Source organism: Cyclopterus lumpus, chromosome 5 (genome assembly GCF_009769545.1).
Source record: "Cyclopterus lumpus isolate fCycLum1 chromosome 5, fCycLum1.pri, whole genome shotgun sequence".
In the NCBI taxonomy this organism is placed as follows: domain Eukaryota; kingdom Metazoa; phylum Chordata; class Actinopteri; order Perciformes; family Cyclopteridae; genus Cyclopterus; species Cyclopterus lumpus.
Genome location: NC_046970.1, coordinates 14,738,365 through 14,752,938, shown reverse-complemented (window position 1 = coordinate 14,752,938; position 14,574 = coordinate 14,738,365). Strand labels below are relative to the sequence as shown.

Sequence of the window (14,574 nt, the reverse complement as noted above, 5' to 3'; positions counted from 1 at the left end):
TTATAGAACCACGTTGTCGTTGTTTGATTCTTAAAAAGTTAAAGAGTTTCCTTACAATATTCCTTACAATATTAGTATTATTTTGGATTGCATAATGTACATTTTTGATGAAAAAAGAAACGTGATATCCAGTTATAGAATCTGTGGGTGGGTAGATTTAGTTTTCTTTGTACAGTGCTCGACTGTCTCCAGTCTTTATGCTAAGCTAGGCTAACTGGCTGCTGGTTGTAGACTTTTATTTTCATCTTCTAAATGTTGGCGAGTAAGCAAAGAAATACCTTCAAATCTTTAAGAGGCCCTAATGATTGAAACGGGCCTGAATGGGAAGTGTTGTCGGTTGATAGCGTGCGTCTCCTGTGTGTGTGGTCACGAATCCATCACACCCATTGATCCTCAGAGAGGGAGAGAGACACACTGAGGAACAGGAGCACTGTCTCTCTCTCTCTCTGTGTGTCTGCGTGTGTGTGTGTGTGTGTGTGTGTGTGTGTGTGTGTGTGTGTGTGTGTGTGTGTGTGTGTGTGTGTGTGTGTGTGTGTGTGTGTGTGTGTGTGTGTGTGTGTGTGGGCGGGCGCGTGTGCATGCGTGCGTGCGTGTGTCTGCGTGTGTCTGCGTGTCTGTGTGTGTGTGTGTGTGCGTGTGTGCGTGCATGTGTGTGTGGTAGGAAGGGCAGGAAATTCTGTATTTTGGTGTTGGTTTAAATACATTTTATATTTGTCACTTCACATTTCAAATTCGGTATTTATTTATTTTTCTCCATATATCATGTTATGTGGATTCATAAAGATAATAAGAATTTCTCCACAGAAACAAGCTCAGTTTCGGGGCGGATCGTTTAATGTTTTAAAAAGCTTCGGGACCCTTCTTTCCTTTAATGTAAAGTGTGAAGTGTGATTCAGAAACATCACATTGTGCATCATTAACCTGGTGGAACTTCTATTTCTGCACAGGAGCTGAGCTGAGCTTTTCTCTATTGGAGTAAGATTGTGCAGAATGAGGCTGACAACCTGTTGCTGTGAGGGGAAAATTGCATTTTCACTTTAAGTACTTTGCTCATCCTGGAAGAAATAGAGAGGTTGTCCAAATTCGGCCTAAACCTTTCTGGAAAACAGTAATACAAGTGCTGTGGTACACCTTTTTATTTATTTTTTCAAATGGTGGTGATATGTCAATGTTGTGTTCTTAACTTGTTTCCACTGCCCCCAGGGGGCAAACAAGTTATTGCAGTTTTAACATTTGTTTGCTGCATATAAACCAGGCGGCAACTTCTGGTTCTGAAAAGTGAATCCAATGTAGAAGAGCCTGCATTCTCTCTGTCCACCAGGGGGCGACTCCTCTGGTTGTATAGTCTATGAGAGAATTCCCTCAGTAAACATGAGTTTATGGTTTCAATCTCTAATTTCAAGTCTTCTTCAATACAGCATGATGTTCATTTAATAGATGATGGTCCATTTAGAGTCAAACCATGAAGCAGGATATGCTTTATGGTGGGGTTAAAAGCTGATTGGTTGATGTTCTTTATTCCTGTATATTATCAAAAGATATGTTTGACAGATCATTTTGATTCTCCCAATATGAATACCCGCAAACCAATGGCCAGTCAGAGAGGGCTAACCAGGACCTTGAGGCTGCACGGTGTGTAACCGCCACCAATTCCGCCACCTGGAGCACGCAGCTGTCATGGGTGGAGTACGCCCACAACTCTCTGACCAGCACTGTGACACAGGTTTGTCACCGTTTGGATCTTCTGTGGGCTATCAACCTCCTCTGTTTCCCTCCCAGGACTGCGAGTTGGCTGTTCCATCTGTGCAGATGCACATCCGCCGCTGCCGGAAGGTCTGGAGAGACACCCGCGCCGCCCTACTCCTCTCAGCCGACAGCAACCGGCACACTGCTAACCACCACCGGACCCCAGCTCCAGCAGACAAACCAGGTCAAAGTGTTTGATTTTCTTCCAAGAATATCCCGCTGAAGACCAACTCAAGGAAACTGTCACCACGTTACATTGGCCCTTTTGTCATTGAATGAATAATCAACCCAACTGCTCTCAGGCTAAAACTACCTTGCACTATGAGGATCCACCCCACGATTCATGTCTCGCAATTAAACAGTTTCTTCCAGCCCTCTTTGCCCTCCTTCCGATCCCCCGCCTCCCGCCCGGGTGGTCTACATCCACCCAGCCTTCTCCGTTCGACGGATCTTGGACGTACGTCATCATGGCAGAGGGTACCAGTATCTGGTGGACTGAGAGGGATACGGCCCCGAGCGGTCTTGGCTGCCTCGGTCCTTCATCGGATTCCGAGTTCGTCAGGGCGTTCCACCGGACCCATCCAGAGAAACCTGACGGGTCGCCCGCAGACTCTAGTTGAGGAGGGGGGGGGGGGGGGGGGGGGGGGGGGGGGTATTGTCATGGTCCCCTGTTTGTCCTGTGTGTTTATGTGTGTGTCTGCCCGGGTGTGGCCTTCCTTTTCCCCTCCTGCTGCCAATCAACCCACAAACATGAAACCCATTCCCTCATCAAGCCCCACAGCATATCTACCTCAGTTCTCCCTCAACTCCTCGACAGATCGTCAGTTCACATTCCCGGAACGACTACGATGGCCTCTTGGATTTTCAGTATATTCTTGTCTGTAAACTTGTGCTTTCCCAACTGGCCACCAGCCTGCAGAGGACGCCATCACAGATCCCACACCTCTTCCATCTCTGGCCTTGTAATAAATATGATTGTGTATTACTCCTGCACCACCATGACATTACCGCGGATCAACATGCAAAATCTTCCCCATCACATTCACTCTTGCCTTTGCCTTTTTCAGTCACCTGAGTGAGGTTGGACTGCACTCAACTGAAGGCTGTTTTACATGGTCCTACAATAAAATATATATATTTTTATTTTGTAGCAAATATGTCCTCATATCTGTCCAACTGTGTGCGTTGATGTGATATCCTAAAGTCATGCAGGCCAGCAGCAGTAGGGATTATGGCTCACTATAGGGGTCAGTTGGTTGTGTGTGTTTTCCAGGAAGTCTGTGTACACAGAAGCCTTCAGCTGTTCAGTTTGGCTGCTTTCATACCGACAGTTGATGTGAACAAGTTTTCCTGGAAACACGGTTCAGAGCTGACTGGCAGCTTTCAAGTGGTTGTTGTCTTAGTACATGGGATGTACTGTGGGGTGATGATGAACGTTGACTTTGTGAAGACATACTGACTTCTGTCATGACACAGTTCAGTTCATTTCTGGGAACACAAATCAGCCATTTGCCAGCAAATATCTCGATGACCAGCAACAACAATAAATTAAAGCTGCGAGCAGCATTGATCGGGTCCTCGACAATTCACGCACGTCGAGGGTACTTGCTGGACGCCGGTTCGCGCGGCCGAGTGTCTGCGACCGTCGGACCAAGCGTCCACGAGTTAGGTTTTTTTCCTGCATAGAGTGATGCTGGAAAAGCATCTTCAATTCATAAATGTTAATCACCAAGGATTTTAGACCACTGACCACATTCGAAGCCTATCCGATGATTTGCATAGGAGGAATGGGCTAAAATATGAAAAGAATCACACACAAATCAAAATGGCCGACTTCCGGTACAGTTTGGAGCATGGTCCCAAGAGACTTTCTTTTTCGTTTAAATGCGTTACATATGCCTACCAAGTTTTAGACATGTAGGCCCAACGTAGCACTGGGGCTGCTTAAATTAATATTTGTAGGGGGCGCTATGACTAGAATTCGAATTAACATATGGATGTCTTCAGGGTAAGTATGTCATGACATATGAGAAATATGGAGCAGATTAGATAATGTATGGCAGAGTTACAACAACTTCCATGTTCATGGCGAATGGAGTGCACTACTCACATAGTTTTATATTTTTTAAATCCTTTGATAACTTTTCATTGCTAAGATTTCTAGAACTCACAGCCAGATTTTGGAATGAATTGGGTTTAATCTCTAGGAGGAGTTTGCTGTTTCTGTTAATTCAAAATTAACATATGATGTCTTCAGGGTGAGTATGTCATGACATATGAGAAATATGGAGCAAATTAGATAATGTATGGCTGAGTTAAAACAACTTCCATTGTCATGGCAAATGGCGTTTCTTTGAAGTTGATCCCTACTCACAGTTTTTAATTGTTTTAATCCTTTGATAACTTTTCATGGCTAAGGTCTCTAGAACACATAGCCAGATTTTGGAATAAATTGGGTTTAAGCTCTAGGAGGAGTTCGCAGTTTTACAACGTCCAAAAAAGTAAAAAACGGCGAAAAAGGCTAAAAATGGCGATATTGAGCGATTCAGTGCAGCGCCCCCTAATGTTCAAATATTATGAAAAAATCAGGGTAGGTTAAGGGATACAATGTGAACATATGCTAGCAATTTAGTGAGGATAGACCAAGTCATTTGGAAGTTATGGGTCTTTAAATATTAGGCCACACCCCGTAGATGTTAATTGGCCCATATCTTCTGAACGCAATGAGATATCAACACTATTTTCACACTATTTACAAAATTCAAAATGGCAGAAAATCTAAGATGGCGCATTTTATGGTCCCCTTGAACATATTTGTAGAGCAGGTCCAAGTGGACATGTGTACCAAATTTCAAGTCAATCGGCCATTGCTGAAAAAAAGTATTAGCTTTTCCAACACAAGGGGGCGCCACCGTGCAAATTCTTTCGACTTTTTCCCGACACCCCAATCAGATCAGTATTTTCACCGATTCTGATATGTGTGGACATTTTGAAGTTTGCAACTTTAGGCCAAGACCCTCTTTTCCCCATGCAAAGTACACAAATAATAATAATAAGAAGAAACATTCGAAAAACAATAGGTCCTCGACCGACTACGTCGTGTCTCGGGGCTGAAAGAATTCATTGTTCATTATGATGGAAGACATTTTTAGGATTTATAGTTTGTATCTTTAAAATATTAATCAAGCTAGGTTTATAGCTACGTTTATGTATATACATACACACATTGATACATATATAATAGTATTTCACAGTGTTTCACAGAGTAGTGTTTTGCGTGTGTGTGCCTGTACATAGATAGGCTGGCAGCTGCATCAAAATAGACAGAGGTAACTCAAACATTACCGGAAGTAAGTCTAATTACCTTCAACATAAAACGTTGAATAATGTCAGTGTAGAAAGAACACTAGGTGAAGCAGGAAACACAGACTCTACAATCAGATACCATTAATGAAACAATTATTATATGAATAAACACAGCATCATACGCTTATCCTGTTTTGTAAGGCACAACGTTTGGGATTTTCTTCACGAAGTTGTCACTTTGGAGCAGCAGAATTACATCTTATTGTGAAAGCCGTACAGGATGTGGTACGTGTTGACAGTGTATGTTTTGCGCAGCAGCTTGTCAGTGCGGGCGTTGAAACACAAAACCTTTCTTGGAAACTGATTCCTGGAACCTCCGTCAGTCCAAGCTGTTTTTTGTCCTCCAGTTCACTGAACACAGAGACACTCAGTCTCACAGCTTCACTTATAGCAGACATACACTGATATGTTCTTCTCATGTTTATGACTACAACAGATCGCAATAAGGAATATTTTCTCTTTTTCGCCTACATTCGAGACAATTCGGCTATGATGATGAACTATTTACTGTGAAATTGGATTATTGGACTATTTTTTTCAACGGTTTACCAAATTGGTCGCGCTCCATGATTCTCTTTAATTCAGGTAAAATGTTCGTGTTTTTCATTCGGTTTTATTCTAGATTGTATATGAGCAATATAATACTAGAATAACTGTTTGACTGCAGTTTATCAATTAGTTATTCTTAATTATGTGTTGTGTGTGTTTGGCTATTTTCGGTTGTGTTTTTTTACTAACAGATTTGTTTCATTTAGACAGTTTGTTTTAAAACATAGATGAAATTAACTCAGGTACTGTGCTTATAGTACAATGTTGAGGTAGGCCTTCATGGACTTTACTTGAGTATTAAATGTTCTGCTACTTAATCTACTCTACACATGTGAGAGGGACACATTGTACTTTTTACTCCATTACATTTATTTGAATGCTTTAGTTATTGGTTACTTTTCAGATTCAGATCAATAATACAAAATATAATCAACAAATAAATATATTCTTATGGATAAAGTTAACATTTTATTGATCCCTTGGTGAAATTTACAAGCTACCCAGCATTGAATTAATCAGTTAGACCCAGCTGCAACATCAAAGTGACGTACATATTAATGGATTAGTAATTACAATTCAACAATAGAATAGTATTCTGAAATAGGCTATTTGGCATTTGTTCTTTGACATTGGGTATCTTAAATATGCTTTAAAGCTAATACTTTGACATTTTAATGCAGAACCTGGAATTGAATATCTCTACACTGAGTTGTTGCTACATTTAATTAAGTAAAACAACCTGAGTCCTTCCACCACTGGTGGTTGCTTGGTTTTGTGCTTTTTAGCTTGTATCAATTACAAATGAGACATTTTCTTGAGAAAGTAACAGACTACAATATAAGCTTGCACAAAAATCTTTGTTCAATTCCGAACATGCCATGTTCCATGTCAACAGGGCTCCTGCTAGTCAGAAATGGTTGCCCGAGCATTGACCATTTTCCATCATGAGGAACGAGGAGCAACATGTCGTCCCCCCCGCCCCTTTCCTCCACCCAGTGAGTCAGGAGAGGACCTTCGCTGCATCACCACCACTTTCCAGTATCTACAGACTTCAGGTACAGCAGCAGTCTCACTGATTTTGAATTCACGTTTTATCTTATTGAAATGCAACATCCGACTGTTTTGAGTGAATTAAGTCTTATTTATTTTAAATGGTAAATATTTCCCGAGGGGTGATATTGCAGCACATGCTTTGTATTGTGGAAATAATTGAGTCAAACCTAACCCCAGCACCAGTAACACCATTCATGTGACTATAATCACCAAAGCTACATTCATGGAAAAATAAAAAATAAAAGACTGATATCCAACCCATCTGTCTGTGCCCAGGCTGGTACTGGCGTTCCATCTCATCGAGTGAGGCCCGGGAAGCTCTCCTTCAGCAGTCTGAAGGCACGTTTCTGGTACGGGACAGCAGTCATCCTCAGTACATGCTGGCCCTGTCAGTAAAGACCCGCTGTGGACCCACCAGCATACGCATAAACTACAGCAGGGGCTCCTTCTGGCTGGACTCGATTTCCCCCAGCCTGCAGTCCTTCCCAGATGTTCTTAGCCTCATACAGCACTACAAGGCCTCAGGCCACGCACCACAGGGCCAGGCATCTGATGACATTCATCCCCAGACAAAGGCTGACCCTGCCATGCACGCGTTTAACGACAGCGTAGTGCCTCTAAAGCTGGCGCACCCCCTGCACAAACCAGAGGCTTTCCCTTCTTTGCAGCACCTGACGCGCCTCACCGTCAACAGACATGCAAACTGCCCCGACCAGCTGCCACTCCCAAAGCCTCTGCAAGACTATCTGCAAGACTACCCTTTCCACATATGAGGGTCTCTATCTCTCTAGTACAGGACACAGAGACAGGAACGTGGGTCAGTGTCACACTCGATGACCACACACTGGGAATCTGGGACAGTTTGACACCCCAGGCAACAGTTAATGTCCCACAGGAATCATATTGAAAAAAATGAGCTCAGTCTTATTAAAGTGATAATGCTGAATAATATTTTTATTATTATTTTCCTATGTCAATCTGTAAATTTAATTTATTTCTACCATGTATCAATATGTAAGCTATTTCTCTTTATTTGTGCCAGTTCCCAGAAATGAGTGTCATTGTGTGGGACCTGAGGTTTGCAAAGATTGTCAAACAAAGCAATGTTTTTTTCACTCTTCATGAAATCAATTAAACTGATTAACCACAAGCCAACAGTGATACACAGGGCATAATGAAGGTCTGCACACTGCTGGGCTCCAAATAAATAGTGTATTTATCATTTTAAGACAATTTATCATTCTGTAAGATCTTCCTCGGGCAATATTCTCATGTAACACTTTTGGGCACTATATCGATCATCAAAAAATCTCTTAAACATGTTTTTTTTACCCTTTGTGTTATGGCTGTGCTAATACAGCATGTGTTTTTATCATTATTTTGTTTGGGGGTACACAAAATATTTGTGTCACTTTTTTGACTTTCTGCATGTCTGTATTTTATTGGGCATGCTGAAATCTAATATAATTAAGAATTCAAAGAGTTGAGAGTACATTGATAAGATAAGTTGTTACTAATTGTATGAGGTCATGCTGACTACTTGACATGCAGATTGGAATGACAGAGGTGGGTGACAAGCAATTTAAAAAGACATAATAAAACACAGGCATGAACATGTCTTACACAATCATTACCAGCGTGAACATCAAAGGCTCTGGGGAAAAAACTATTGTTGGCTATTTAAGGACATCTGTTTATAAACTGGTTTTATTCTCAGAAGATGATCGATCATATGCCTGTGAATTTGGAAAGACTGACAACTTGAACATCCAGATGAATGTGAGAAATTAGTACTGTTTTGACAGAAACACATGAGTTGATTTCCACGAGGTACAACTGGGCAGTACTGAAAAGCCTCTTATCAGGATTAGAGAAAGAGCTGCATTTATTAATACACTTCTCTACCAACTGAGAACAGACTCTTTCTATGTCTGTCTTAACCTATCGTTGTGGAACATTTAAACCTTTTCAGCATCATCAAAACACTTCTCTCATTCCAATTTATATCCAATGCATGAAAGCATAAAGATATTTCTGTATATCAACCTTGGTCTAACAGAACAACTGACAGATAAGATCAACTGACAGATAAGATCTTCAAAAAACCTTTATGTAAAAGTAGCAATACCACAATTTAAAGTCTTGTTTATGTATAATTTTATTATAATTATAGATGTGTCAATGTGTAAACTGAATTGTAATGTACCTGAGGTGGAGCTAATTTTAACCTCTTACCATAACGCTGGGTAATATAACCTATTACAAAGCAACTCATTTTAAAAACTCTGTATGTTTCATAAGATCTGAATACAGGGTATACCAGTTAAGTAAAGGAAGTCTAGTAAAAAAGTATATGGAAATGCTCAAGTTAAGTACAATTATTTCACAAAGATGGATTAACAAGTGAGAACTGCACCAAGGATCAAGACCAATATAGCGGCCACTGCCAGCTCCAGGTTCACTGCATGGCAACTGGTTTGTGGTCATTTTATTAGCTGCAAATGTTGAGGTAATTTGCACCACTGCAACACAATATCAAGTAAGATGGGTCCTATAGGTTCATGAGATTTGAATGATAACAGCATTAAATTGCAATCTGATTATTACTTACTTGATTTTAAAAAAGTGTGTACAAATCTCTTTTTTTTTTTTTTTTACTTCATTATTTTAGCTAATTATGACATTTTTTATGTATGAGATGCTGTAAATAATAAAATGAATGATGGCTGCTTCAGTTTCAGGGTCCTTATATTGGGCATGCTGCCTGAGCAATCATGACTGTTATTAGTAACACCTGTGCTTTTCTTAATGGCAAGTCGAAATGTCTTCTGGGAAAAAGCCAATTGTGCTTGAATGTTGCATATTCTTAGATTAATTTGTGCTTCAGAGACACTTATTTCATCAAATTATAGACAATAATTTACCATACAGGAAACATGGAGCCATGTAGGCCTAACAAACACCAGATCAGGACGTTGAACATGTAGCAACAGTACAGAAAGAAGCTCAGCTGAAATCTCATGATAACCATTTTTACCAAAACAAAACACCAAGCAACTGTACCTCTAACACAACAGAGACCTCTAATTGTGCATGCGCACACGGTGTAGCTAGGAACTTTGCTACTTTTATGCTTTTATGCAATATGGCATTATTAATGCAGCGCCTTCACAGATTCCAACTGTATAAGTCTCAATCACTCCATGAACAAAACTTACTAAACCAACAGAAGAAGAGAATCACTTTATAAAGCCATAACCATAAATCATGTCTTAGCTTTACTGTTTTGACAACAAAAGTTGTATTTGAGGGCATATCAACACTGACAATAACTACTCTAATGCCTCTGGATAATGTTTCAGTTGATTCCAACTATCTGGATTCATTTGCATAACGTGAAGGAGCATATGCACCATAGACATAGAATCGGTCAATAAAACAGGATGGTCAGATCGGCGGACATGTTTATGTATACTACTGCTGTATCACACTAACTTCTGTATAAAATAAAACAACGTACGGCCAGTCGTGTACTCACTGAGGTGAGGTTTTTTACAGTTATGACTAAAATGTAATGGTGGAGTGGTAATGTAGAGAGAAAGAGTAACATTAGTCAAATTTAGCAATTACATTCACAAATTATTTTCACACCGTAGGAATTATAGCACATTGCTATTGCAAGATGAATGACAACTTTGTTTGTCTCTTTTTCTGTAACCAGCTGGCTTCAGTCTGTGCTCAGGTGAGGTTCACATGTTGTGATATGGTTTGCTAGAGGTTTTGGGGTGCAACTACATCATCCTAAAAGGACATTCCCTCTAAAAGTGTACAATTTTGTTGGACGTAAAAATAAAAACGTTGCATTATGCAGGGTTCCATCTTCATTTACAAGTACCCAGTAACAAATATACGGATGCTCACACCTCACACCTCATCACACAAGTATTGCCTTTATTATGATACAAAGATTATTTAAATATACCTTCTAGAGATATGTTCTACTTATCTTGGTCATGTCATTTCCAAGCAGGGGCCTGAGCCAGAGGCCTATGGTGAATATGAATTGTATCTGGATATTTCAAATGTAATAATGCCAGGCAATGATGTTGATGTTCTGTAATATTGTTTTTGACAAAAAAGTAAAATAGTAAAATGTAGGTGTCCAAAATAAAATAACCACCTAATTGAATCATAAACATAACAAGAAAACAAAACAAAACTCTAATAATAAAAAGTATAACATGTATAAGGTATATTTTGTGTGTGTGTACAATAGAGTATTGTTATCCTGCCCCCACCCCCTCACTTCCCTCCTGTTAATCCTCCAGCAGCGCAGTCAGGACCAGCGACGGAGGCCAACAAAGCACTACTTGGAAACCAATTGGATAGATTTTAAAACCAATCACTAGGTAAGCCAGTTATATTAACTAGCAATGTTGAGTTGCAATACCTTGACCAGGTATTGATTCAATGGCAATAATATCGTTCCACATATATTTTTAACCAATATTCCGCTAACGGACCGATAAAGTCGCTCTGACTTCCGTTATGCTAAGCTAAGCTAGCTAGCCGTACCGGTTTATGACTTAAGGGAAAATACGAGGTTTGACTGAGAAGGAACTACAGAAACACAAACACTGTTGTGCTATTTGGTGTATAATATACATAGCGCACGTGTATCCCGTTGTAGCTTTAAATAATAGCATTAAGATATATTATCCGGCTAACGTTAGCCGGTGAGCTCCACAGCTAGCGTCGAGTCTATTGTAAACAGAATCTCCTCGCTAACTCAAATCTGGGTCCGTTTACACGGCTGTGAGTTACACTTGTTGGTACCAGCTAGTAATACGTACACGTGTAACGTTACGTTAGTTTAATCAATGCCCTAATGGGGATGTGGGACAAATGTCTCCATCTTGATCCCGGGGTGGGTCAGAAACACTGGAGCGGAAATGTGTGATCGTGAAAGATAGTTCCTAGTCTGACTTCAATGTGAAGCCTTAAATCAACACAAGGGACATGGGCTCTCGACTTTGCATGCTGCCCACGTGTCATACCAAGTATATAACTAATGTATAGCTGACTCACTGTAAACAGCCGTGGTGTCGTGACCACACAAGCTAAATAGTTAGCCTCGGGTGTTGGTTTCAGACGGGTTTGGCGTTATGTCAACACAGCTGAAGTTAGTGGCTGCTCGTCGTTTCTCACAGGCGTAGAGGTACAAGTTGCCTAATTCTTGAATGCAATCAAATGTAAACTATATCTCCTTTTAGATGGTGCTTTCATCTCATAACCTATGTTTTCTGCAGCTATGGCAGCAATCAGGAAAAAGCTGGTCATAGTGGGAGACGGAGCCTGCGGGAAGACCTGTCTGCTCATCGTGTTCAGTAAGGACCAGTTTCCAGAGGTCTATGTGCCCACGGTCTTTGAGAACTACGTTGCTGACATTGAAGTGGACAGCAAACAGGTACGAATGATTTTGCTCTTCTCGCATTTCCGACTAAAATCCGCATTATGTAACTTAGAACAGCTAAGTGTTTTAATTCTCTTTCCACTCCTTGTACTAAATAACGTTCAAATCACACAAATCAATCCGACACAACTTTTTAATCAATATTACATTTGATTTACTATCTACTATTTCACTTGTCTGAATTTTGATTGTAAAACTTATGCACTGTCATAGTCCATATGGACAGTTATTCAGTTGTGTGCATTTTTAAAAGGCACCACGTAGTGCATACGTTACGCAGTCGTAATAACTGTCTGTTACATTTGGAGTAATGAATGATAAAACCAAGGAGTGATTAAGCTAGCATTAACACTTACCGTCCATTTGTAACGTGATTTTGTCTAGATTTGAGCCAAATCAAATCAATTTCAGCCACAATTCTGTTCAAAACCGTTACATAAACAGTGACTGATAAGTACAACATCGAGAGAACATGGTGTCTTGGTTAAAGTAACTATGATACGGTGTTTCATGGAAAGTTAAGAGTAGCAGTGAAATGCATAAGTATTTTTTAAAACAGGATATTGGTTTGTATGCACTCATGTCTGTATAACATCAAACCTATAGCATTGTGAATATGGTTTGGCTTCATGTGGTTGATCACTTTCTAACTCTTATTGTAGGTTGAGTTAGCACTCTGGGATACAGCAGGCCAAGAAGACTACGACCGACTGCGCCCTCTCTCCTATCCAGACACTGATGTCATTCTCATGTGCTTCTCCATCGACAGCCCTGACAGTCTTGGTAAGTTGAAACAGAGCGCTGACTGTTGTTAAATCTTTGTGGTTCAATCTTTCCATTGTACATGTCATCTAAATACCAGCAAATGTTTTGCAAAAGGATTATTTAGAGCGTAAACACAGTTCCGTTCCATTCAAAAATATTTAGGAGGGAAGGAGACAGACCCGTTTACAATTTTTTTTAAATACTTGCAATAATGTGTTAAGAACCAGCCACAAACAATATGGTTGGCAGATTAGTTGAACATGGGGAAGCATTTGAGTACGCTCCTCCTCTGGTGATTGTACCACATGTGAGTTTTTGCTAACTTTTGTACACAATAACAAACACACTATTGCATTATGAAATATGAGCAACCTGTGCAACACAATTCACCCTCATCTCACCTACACGCAGCATGTAGCTATGTCTATGTTCTGACTGTCGTCTTTTGTCCCCTCATTTAGAGAATATCCCTGAGAAGTGGACTCCTGAGGTGAAACACTTCTGCCCTAATGTTCCCATTATACTAGTGGGAAATAAAAAAGACCTGCGTAACGATGAGCACACCCGGAGGGAGCTTGCCAAAATGAAGCAGGTAAAACAGTTTAAAACAAACAGACAGTCCTCTATGGGTGAATCTGTTTCCTTAAACTTATCCTGACTTTTTTCAAAGGAACCGGTGAAACCAGAGGATGGACGGGACATGGCTAACAGGATCAGTGCCTTTGGATACATGGAGTGCTCTGCAAAAACAAAGGATGGTGTGAGGGAAGTGTTCGAGATGGCCACCAGGGCTGCACTACAGGCCAGGCGGGGAAAGAAGAGCAATAAATGTGTCCTACTGTAAACGGGGCACGAGGACTGCTTCCTACAGGGGGAAAGAAGAAGGAGCATTAGGTCAAACCTACCCCCAAACACACCCACACAAAAGACTGTTCTCCCCAGTTTTTACTAAAGGTGTAATGCTTTTACCTTTTTTTGTCTTAAGCAAAAGTAGTCAGGTTCTGTCAGTATTCAATTTTGAGGTTATGGAAAATACTTTTTTTGTACTTTAACATGAGTAAATTTGCCATAATGAAACCTCCTTTATCAACATGTACTATGTAATCAAAGAGGTCAGCGTGGGGACCGGCTGTGTCATACCTGCCAACTACAGTTAAGTGCTAAAGCCCTGCCTGCTGATCTGAGGAATGTTTCCACAGCCAACTAGGGTGAAGTACCTGTACACTGTGACCCATAGTCCTTTAATTATTTCAGACAGACAGACGCACACATGAAGTCAAAATTGTTTGTGTGCTTCCTATATGAATCCTATGTGCATTATGATCACTTGCACAATATGAGACTGGAAACTCATTTTGTTAAAACGCAAATGGAAACTTAGTGTTTTTGTGTAATAAATTACTTTGTAAGAATCTTGATAATTTGCATCACTTATTTTTGCTAAGCACAGAATGACACTTAACTCAGCGGTGGTCAGGGTCCTAGATCAGCCTACAGTTGTATTATCGATTAATACAAGCCAATTTTTGGTTCTCATTAAAACAGCCAGACCAATTCAGTACGATATTGCTTTTTGAAAGTTAAAACATCTTTTTAATTTCTAATTCATAAAAAAAGTAACT

General features: G+C 40.3%; 2 protein-coding genes across 2 annotated transcripts; both read left to right on the top strand.

The window, feature by feature from the left end:
* The first annotated feature begins 5,454 nt into the window (after positions 1-5,454).
* LOC117730675 (cytokine-inducible SH2-containing protein-like) lies at positions 5,455-8,796 on the top strand. Its single transcript, XM_034532540.1, has 3 exons — positions 5,455-5,697; positions 6,557-6,716; positions 6,991-8,796. Exons 2-3 carry the CDS (start codon positions 6,575-6,577, stop codon positions 7,485-7,487), a joined length of 639 nt encoding a protein of 212 aa, XP_034388431.1. The 5' UTR covers positions 5,455-5,697; positions 6,557-6,574; the 3' UTR covers positions 7,488-8,796.
* Positions 8,797-11,015: 2,219 nt separating this feature from the next.
* On the top strand, positions 11,016-14,370 carry LOC117730678 (rho-related GTP-binding protein RhoA-B). Its single transcript, XM_034532543.1, has 5 exons — positions 11,016-11,123; positions 12,024-12,181; positions 12,850-12,970; positions 13,414-13,544; positions 13,623-14,370. Exons 2-5 carry the CDS (start codon positions 12,026-12,028, stop codon positions 13,794-13,796), a joined length of 582 nt encoding a protein of 193 aa, XP_034388434.1. The 5' UTR covers positions 11,016-11,123; positions 12,024-12,025; the 3' UTR covers positions 13,797-14,370.
* Positions 14,371-14,574: the final 204 nt, after the last annotated feature.

Coding starts and splice junctions, on each gene's coding strand:
- LOC117730675 (XM_034532540.1), top strand. CDS start 6,575: ATGGTTGCCCGAGCATTGACCATTTTCCATCATGAGGAACGAGGAGCA. Junction 6,717..6,990: donor CCAGTATCTACAGACTTCAG/GTACAGCAGCAG, acceptor GTCTGTGCCCAG/GCTGGTACTGGCGTTCCATC.
- LOC117730678 (XM_034532543.1), top strand. CDS start 12,026: ATGGCAGCAATCAGGAAAAAGCTGGTCATAGTGGGAGACGGAGCCTGC. Junction 12,971..13,413: donor CGACAGCCCTGACAGTCTTG/GTAAGTTGAAAC, acceptor CCCCTCATTTAG/AGAATATCCCTGAGAAGTGG. Junction 13,545..13,622: donor AGCTTGCCAAAATGAAGCAG/GTAAAACAGTTT, acceptor CTTTTTTCAAAG/GAACCGGTGAAACCAGAGGA.